The following is an 8,794-nucleotide window of genomic DNA, read 5'->3' on the forward strand; positions in this document are numbered from 1 at the left end:
CAAGACCCCACGCAGAGGCTCATAAAGAACAGAGCTTAGGGCTTGCTTTTTGTCACACCAACACATCACCAGCTTAACCCGTAAGTCTCCTTACTTCCTCATTCCCAAGATCTCACACCAATATCTAGATACAAACCATCCCAGCTTTCAAGGTCCCAGCTTTACAAAGTCGAACACTTTCAAAATCCAGTCTCCTTAAACATCCAGAGTCTCTTCAAAGCTCAGGCCTTTCTAAAATATCCACAACCTCTCTGAACCTCTCTCAACTGCGGGCTCCTGCACAGAAAAATCAAAGTTAAATACTTTCTTTATTCCGAGAGGACAGAACCAGGCCACAATCAGATAAGAGCAAAGCCAAAAGGCGCAATAGTTAATAGTTAAGGCGCAAAGTCAGACTTGCCACACTCAGGACTTCCTGGGCTCCAAAGGGCTGTCACAGCAGCTTGTCTCCTAAGCTCAGGCCGGCTCCACTGCTGCGGTCCTTGGTGGCTGTTCCACGGTACTGACATCTCTAAAACATCGGTCTCTGCAGCCAGTTGTACCTTCTTCAGCCACAGCCTCTCCCGGGCTCTCTTGGGAACTCTGACCCTGCCATATGGTTCCAAGCCTCAACTTGTATCCATGACCCCGTCAATCCTGGGGCATCTACTGCCCTCCGGGCTGCACCTTCACCAACAGCTTCTCCTGGGCTCTCTACAGGGACTCCAGCCTTGCCACACAAAACCGCAGCTGCTCCCCATGATCCCTTCATGTCTCCAAAACCAGTACCACCTGGGTGACTCCTACACATGATCAAGTTCAAATGGCGGCGTGAGAAGTAGCCTTGGCCCTCTGGATCACAGGTTCTGTGTGCCGACCCTAAGGAAACACTTCTGGATTTCCCATCCTCCATCTTCACAACCACCAACTTCTCAGCTCCAGCTAATCGATGCTAAATTGTCTGAGACCGGCCAGGCTTCCGTTCGCTTCAGTGGAGCTGGTCTCTTGTTAATCCCGGCTCACTCTTCTGCCCCAGCTGACCAGAACCACAGATTCCTAACTCTAAATAAGCAGTGGCCCAGAGAGAGTCCTTAAGGGGCTCTCAGGCTTCCCTCTGAAACTTTCGCCAGTGAGGCTGCTCTCAGGGGCAGCACCTAATCCTCGGTACGCAGAATGGCCCAGTGAGATCCGAGCCCTTGATGACTCTTCCAGCTTCAAGTTCCAAAATCTTCCCATGATCCCCCCCAAAACACATAGCCAGGTCCGTCACAGCAATACCTGTAACTCGGGACCAACTTGTCTCAGTTAGGGTTTGTATTGCTGTGATAAAATACCGACCAAAAGCAGCCTTAGAAGGAAAGGGTCTCTTTCAACTTCCACAGCCCAGTCCATCAATGAAGAAAGTCAGGGCAGACTCAAGCAGGGCGAGAACCTGGAGGTGAGAGCTGCTGCAGAGGCCGTGGAGGGAGCTGTGGACTGTCTTGCTTGGCCTGCTTTCTTATAAAATCCAGGACCGCTAGCCCAGGGGTGGCACTGCCCACGCCACAGGCCAGTCTGGTGGGGACGTCTTCTCAATTGAGGTTTCCTATTCCAAAATGACTCAAGCTTGTGTCAAGTTGACATAAAAGCTCATGAGCTGATGAGTGAAGTGTTGGTGGTAATGTTGAAGGTGTTTATGCCATATCCCAAATCTTCCCCCTTTGCCAGTGTTGAGGCTCAGAACTGTCAGGGCACCTCAGGGCTCCACATGTAGGGCACACTGGGGACCAGGAAATGTACTGGCAGGCTCCAGGTGACTTGGAAAGGCTCCTGCCCTTGGCTCTCACTCTCTGGTCCCAGGGGGACTCCAGGGATGGAGCTGGCCTATACAACAGGTTGTGTGAGCCAGCCCTGGCCAGCTCCTCTGGGCTTGAGGCCTAGCTGCTGTACATTCACTAAGGCAAAGATGAGACACTTCCTAAAAACACCCAGAGGCCTTTGCAGAATGAGCTTTGGAAGTTGATGACCTCCATCCTCAGTGGACCATCAGGAGAACGTGGAACAGGGGACCAGCCTCCAGGATGGCACAGTTGGCCATATGCTCCATGCTTTAAGTAACGTGCTTTGCTGCTTCCTGTGGCCTTTGTAACCCACCGTGGCAGAGGACAGATGGGGTCATGACTTCTAAAGGCAAGGTCTCTGTTCACGATGGAGGGCTCTCTGTCTCATTGCTCGCCAGGCTGAGCTGCAGGAGGGAGCTGGCACCTGTATCACTCCCTGGCAGAGCCAGGCTCTCTGGGCTTTTCTGTCACCTTTTGAGACGCTGTTTCATGTGATCCAGGCTCAGGCTAGCCTCATTTTTGATATGTAGCTAAAAGTAATCTTGAAGTTCTGATTCTCCTACCTCCCGTTCCCAACGCTGGAGTTAGATGCGTGTACAACTCCTGTCTGTTTCTGTTTGTTTGTCTGTTTGTTTTGTGGTATAGGGATTAAACCTAGGCTTTGTGTATTGGGGGGTAAGGGTGTAGAGGCACACCTATGAGCCCGGCACTCAGGCTGATGGAGGAGCATTGTGAGCTGTTGTTACAAAACCAACAGGAAGGAACTGCAGGTACTAAGGCCAATCCCAATAGACGGGCTCCCACCCTTAGGTGCTAGGTACACAAGTACCGAGTCTTCCTCTTTTGGGGTACCACTTTGCACCCAGGAAAGAATCGATGGTTCCAAACCCCTCCCCCGCCCCCAGCAGCCCAGAGAGCTGGCTAAGAATACAGCTGAGAAAAATCACTCCTGCAGCTGGCTTAGGCTCTGAGTGCCTGGCCCCACAAAGATGATCTTGTTTCAGTCAAGGGAGCTGAGCTCTGGGCAAAGGTCAGGATTTCTGGACTGGATGGGAGCAGCCTCTCCTAGCACAGGCTTGGGGCACTGGGGTCACTGCACTATAGCACTCTGAGGTGAACAAAGTTTTACAAAAAAAAAAAGGAGCCAAGAGGCACCAAGGTGCCACCCTGAACCACTCCAGACTGAGACGGAGGCAGCTCACTGACAGGCTACACCCATTCCTAATCTACATGTACAGCCCACCCCTCTCCCTCAGCTCCGGGTCCCCAGCCACCTGTAGGAGAGAAGCAGGCTGGACTAGCACCACAGGCAGAGTAGCTCAAGGGCTAGAATCTTATTAACCCCAGAGCTGGTAGGCCACGGCTGGCCAAAGCTGAGGGTTTGATGAGCTAGCTTCCTGGAGGAACCCAATCCACACTCCAGATGTGCAAGCCAATACCACTTTCAAAGCTTGCTTTCAGGGTTGGCTGTCCAATCACCTCCTGTTGTTCCAGGGTGAGACAGGAGCACACATCTCTTCCCCTGTAGATGGCATTCCAGGAAACCATGCAGGGCCAGGGGTGCTACTCAGGATTTGGAGTCTGAGGACTGTCATCACCAACAGTCAATTACTTACAGAGAACAGTTTGTGACTGCCAGGATAATGTGCCTGAGACAAGGGTCTCACTCTAGCCCAGGCTGGCCTGGAACCATTGATCTAGACTGGTCTCAACCTCAGGCTCTGGGGGTTCCGGATGTTAGCCACCACCCCTGGTCTTTGGTTTTCATGACCAGATGAAGTATATCTTATAGGTACCTCAAAATCAAGCTGAAACCCAAATTCACCCTGGCTCTGCAATCTTCTCTACCTGCTGAAATGTGAGACCAGCTGCCTTCAGACCTATTGATCATTGAGCACTCTCCACGGCCATTAACCCTGCCTTAGCCAGCCAGGGGTGCTGCTTGCTCCTGTCGACATCGAGGCTGGCAACTGGGCCTCCTCCACTGGCTCCTTGGCTAGCTTTGGTCACCTCTCCAGCTTCAATTCACCAAGTCCTTCTCATGCCACGCCTCCCTGCTTCTCCATACCCCAAGCCAAGGAACGGTCTTTGTACCTTTTCTGTTTTGATTAAGGCCTCTCAGCGGAGACCAGTCTATTCATTCTCAGATTTCCTGGAGACCCTCACCCATCGGAAAAGCCTGTGCTAGCAGGCAGGAAACTCCATTTTTCATCACAGGACACGTGTGTGTCTTGGGCCCACTGACTGACTCCCAGGACCTGGCACACATTCCTCAGTGGATGAGGGGCTGAATGAGAAAGTCCTTCTGTGGCCTTGACTGATTCTGAGCTCACAGTGAGAGTTGAACCTGTGGATGATGCTCCTGCCTCAGCCTTCCTAGTACTAGGATCAAATCGATGCCCTTTGGTGCCCAACCCAACCCCCCCTCATGATAAGTAGTCCTTAATATTAGTCTCATCAGACTCCCCACCCCCACCACATCAACGCAGTCCCTGTCCTTTCTCCCTCAGCATCCTCTGTATTCTTACTAGTGTTTATCACAGCATGGATTTATTCCCAGCACTCAAGAGGCAGAGGCAGGCGCATCTCTGCTGTGTGAGGCCAGCCTGTTCTACACACTTAGTTCCAGGAAAGTCAGAGCTACATATTGAGTCCCTGTCTCAAAACAATGTGCAGTTTCCAGCTTTGCTTTCTTCCTTTTTTTTTTAATGATTTATTATATGTAAGTACACTGTAGCAGTCTTTAGACATACCAGAAGAGGGCGCCAAATCTCATCACGGATGGTTGTGAGCCACCATGTGGTTGCTGGGATTTGAACTCAGGACCTTCAGAAGAGCAGTCAGTGCTCTTAACCACTGAGCCATCTCACCAGACCCCAGCTTTGCTTTCTTGACCCAAGCTGCCAGGGACCTCCTGAGGACTGGGGTGTGTTCTTTCTTCACAGTGACAAGATGGCCACCAGTACTCCATTTATGTTCCTTCTTGGCTACCCCAGCAGAAAAAGAGAATACCCAAGTTGAGCCTTGTCCCCTGACTGGCCTAGCCTGAGCTATATGGTCAGGGTGGATGAAGCCTGGCCCCAGCACGTTTTCCTCCTCAGTGAGAGCCCAGGGATAATTAGACCACCTGTGTGCTCCCATCTCACGCTGGAGGTGACCCTGCAGCCCAGCAAGCTCCTTCCATCAGAGGACGTCTCCACAGTGGGAGGAGCTGAACACCCCTTCAGCCTGCAGCTGTACCAACAGCAACCATCTGCAAATGCAGCCCATAATACCACAGAAGAAGCCAGACACAAAGGCAGCCGTCAGGAGCTTGCTGAACTGTTTATTCTACTAGCAAGGTTCAGGAAATGTATGTACGGACCCAGGGTGAGATCCCCGCACAGCAGCTACTTCCAGAGGTTCACTGGGTTCTGGACACACCAGTGGGCTTCCAATGCCTGCTCAACCTTGGAGCCCAGGGCTTGGGCTCTAGTCTTTGAGGACAAGTGGTGCCTTCACTTGGTCAGCCATGTCCTTCCCCATGAGTGCCTCCACAATGGCCAGCGCAAACTCAAAGCTGGTCCCTGGCCCGCGGCTGGTGAGGATCAGGCCGTCCTTCTCCACGCGGCTCTCAGAGTAGCTGTAGTGACCTACAGGGAGCACACACCGTTACTCTAGGTTACACTGGCCACAGAGAACCTTCCACACAAAGGGCTCACTGCAGCTGCTCCACAAGGGTGAGCAGAAGGGACCAACGCGCATGTGGGAGAGAGCTCTGCAGGCACTGCCACAGGCCAGGGTGCTATGGCAGAGGCAGGGCAGCAGTGAGAACAGAGACTGCCTGATCCTCTGCACTCTCAGACCATACAAGACCAGCACACGAGGCCTCTTCCGCTGCCTCCCCCTGTTCCTTTGAGCAACTGTAACAATGTGGTGAGCTCCACCAAGACTCCCAGGTCCCCCCACCTTCTGTCTCTGTATGAAGTACCCAGACTCCAAGCACCCACCCGCCCTCAGGGCCTTATTCATCTCACATCCTCACCCTACAGACCAGGGCTGCCTTCCGTGGGCCTAGCCTGGTTCCCAGCATCCGGCCCTTGGGCCACTCCAGTGTGGCCCTAGAATCCAGTGTGGCCCTAGAATCCAGCGTGGCCCTAGAGCGGGCCTGCTGCCTGGCCCAGCACCTTCCCCACAGCAGCTGGGACACTCTGCTTCTTGTTTATTACTTGCTGTTCAAAGCGCTTGGGGCCCCTTCTGTTCTGTCTCCGGCCAGAACACGGAAGCAGCTTTCAGTCCAGGGTAAAAGTTCCCTGACTCAGTTCCCCCAGGCAATCTGTTGAAGCAGAGCTCCCACCCGGCCGCTGTTCAGAGCACTGTGCGGAGGACCCATTCTCAGGTTCCTAGAGGACACCCTCTGCCCAGGGCATCTGCACTCAGGCCTTGGCACAGAGGCAAGGAGAGGAGGGGGTGGTCTGGGACAGAACCTAAGGGGAGAAATGGATGTTGGGAACAAAGGGAAGCCCTAGTAAAGGAGGGCACGGGGCAAGGGCTCCTATAGGAGCAGATTCACACGCAGATAGAGAGGGCAGGCACACAGGCGCAAAGGATGGTCACAGACCTCCACACCCAGCGCAGTGGGATCCACCCACACAGCCCCAACCTGAGATGTTGGGCACAGCTTCATTTACCCTGTCCCAGGACATCCAGAGCCCACTCAGAGCCTCAGAAGCACGTTTCTCCTCCATGTGGGCCAGCCACACACACAAGGAGCCTGCCTCCCTATCTCATTCAAAACTCACTTCACCTGCAGACCAGATGAACATCAGAAACTTCCCAATACACTACAGTAGAGAAAACGGAGACCATGTTTGGAAAGGGAGTTTCAGTTCACCCAGCCCTGCTTTCTGATGGCTAAACCAGGACAAGGCATTTTAAATCAAACAAGAAACCCAGCCCCCGCCTAACCAGGAAGTTTAATGGGCTCAAACAGGGTTAATAGTTGTCCATGGCCCCCACCTAGTGGCCACAGTGAGGAACAGCTCACAAAGTATACCAACACAGCCAGGGAAGAGAGAGGAAGAGAGGGAGAGAGGGAGAGAGGGAAAGAGAGGGAGAGGGGAAGAGAGAGGGAGAGAGGAAGGAGAGTGCGAGCGAGAGCAAGAGAGCGAGAGAGAGCGAGCTGGGATTGGGGGTTCAGGATAAATTTGCAGACATGAAAGAATCTCTTCAGAGAAAGCAGAATACGAGGCAGCCGCTGCCGTCTCTGTGTGAAATACAGAGACGTGAAGGCACTCACTACTTAGGCCTGTCTATGACAACTAGGGAACATCGTTGCAGGACAGTTTCCATAGAGATCCTCCAAGAGACAGCAGCCAGCCTGAGCTGGGGCCTCCTCCAGAGCAGCCGTGCTGTTGTGGGAATGGTACTCATCCAACACACTTCTGAGAAGTGCTGCTGCTGCCATGGGGGTTGGGGGTGGGGGAGCCTTTCCTCTCCCCAGTGGGAAAATCACCAAGTGTTCTGGAGCTCTCGGAAGCGCCTCACCTGCAACAGTCACATGGAGGATGGCTACAGTCCTTAGACTGTTTTCAAGGGGTACAATGGCCAAACAGTGTCCTAAAAACCAGGACTTGCTGACCCTAGCAATGATGTAGGGTGCGGGAGCCCTGCACTACACGGAGGGAAGGGGAGGGGCAGCAATATGTATTGCCGAGGCACAACAGGCTCCAGGTAAGCTGGGCACTGTGTAAATTCTGAGGTCCCACGGTGTGCTCTCAGTATCCATGTTTCAGAAGCTCAGGTGACACAGGACCTGCGCTTGCTCTGTCCCCTCATGCACATGGTGCAGATGGTTGCACAGTGCAACCTCCTGCCATCCTTCCCACCTGACGTTACTTCATGAGGTTCACACAAAGTCAACCCCCAAGAGCCAGAGCTTATTACAGAGGAGTTTCACTCAGTTTTACGGACAGTCTCCTTCTAGTAACTGAATTCAAGAGACAGGCTTTCAGGCAAAGAACTCAGGACAAAGCTAAGAAAATGCAGTCACAGGGCAACCCCTGTCTTATGTGCACCACACACTCGCTCTGCTACTGAGCCTTAGCCCCTAAAACAAAAAGGGTCCTAATTTTTAAAGAGTGCATGGTGTACTATTTTACTTCAGAAAGGGAGCTCTAGATATGCCATATATGTATTCAAGAATGTCCTCAGGGGCTAGAGAGATGGCTTAGTGGTTAAGAGCATTTTCTGCTCTTGCCAGAGGACCCAGGTTCCATTCCCAGCACGTCAGACAGCTCACAGGGGACATAACATTCTCTTCTGGCTTATGTGCACACCTCCTCGTGCACACACTTAACTAAAATTAAACAGTAACTTACAGAAGTCTCTTGACAGCACAGGTTCACACAGGCAAAGACGCAGAGACCAACGACAGCCCCACACCCAGGAGCCAAAGAAACGTAAGACACAGGAAATTCCACTAGCGGTGAAGCCGACCTGCCAAAGCTAATAAAGTCATGACAAGGTCACAGTGAGAGGCCACAGCCTCCTAATGGCACACACCTGCATGCCCAGCTACTTTAGGCTGAGGCAGGAGGATGGCTTCAGTCCAGGTCAAAGCTACATGTGCAGCCCAGTGAGGTCCCATCTCAAAAACAAAAGCAGGCTGTAGAATCGCCCACCTAGATCTGAATAAAAAAATTAGCTAGCAAGGACAGGGAGGCTCTAGAGTCGCACAGGACACTTCACAGGCCTTACTGATGGCAGCGGGGAGGACAGCAGAGGGGAGGGACATCCGCCTCGCTTCAGCCCTCCTACCCTGTCTGTTTGCCTCACCATGAAGAGGAATGGCTTCTACAGATTTAATAAAACTCAAATGCCTAGCTGATACTCAGAAAAGAAATGTATCACCAAGGAAGCTGGCCTGCCGCTGAAGACATCCCCAAAGGCCTGTTGTAGTGTGGACTGGGGTAAAAGGCATTTGCTGAAACTGCTGTCAGGGTTTAAACCCTACC

General features: G+C 52.6%; 1 protein-coding gene across 3 annotated transcripts in view; it reads right to left on the bottom strand.

Annotated features, from left to right (window-relative positions):
• Positions 1-5,104: 5,104 nt before the first annotated feature.
• Park7 (Parkinsonism associated deglycase) overlaps positions 5,105-8,794 on the bottom strand; it is a 21,712-nt gene continuing 18,022 nt past the window's right edge. For all 3 annotated transcript variants that reach the window (XM_031379562.1, XM_031379560.1, XM_031379561.1), the window contains exon 7: positions 5,105-5,431. In XM_031379562.1, the coding sequence (XP_031235422.1) occupies positions 5,271-5,431 (161 nt within the window). In that variant the 3' untranslated portion in view covers positions 5,105-5,270. The remainder of the gene's footprint in view (positions 5,432-8,794) is intronic.

The sequence above is a fragment of the Mastomys coucha genome, unplaced genomic scaffold (genome assembly GCF_008632895.1).
Source record: "Mastomys coucha isolate ucsf_1 unplaced genomic scaffold, UCSF_Mcou_1 pScaffold18, whole genome shotgun sequence".
NCBI lineage: Eukaryota > Metazoa > Chordata > Mammalia > Rodentia > Muridae > Mastomys > Mastomys coucha.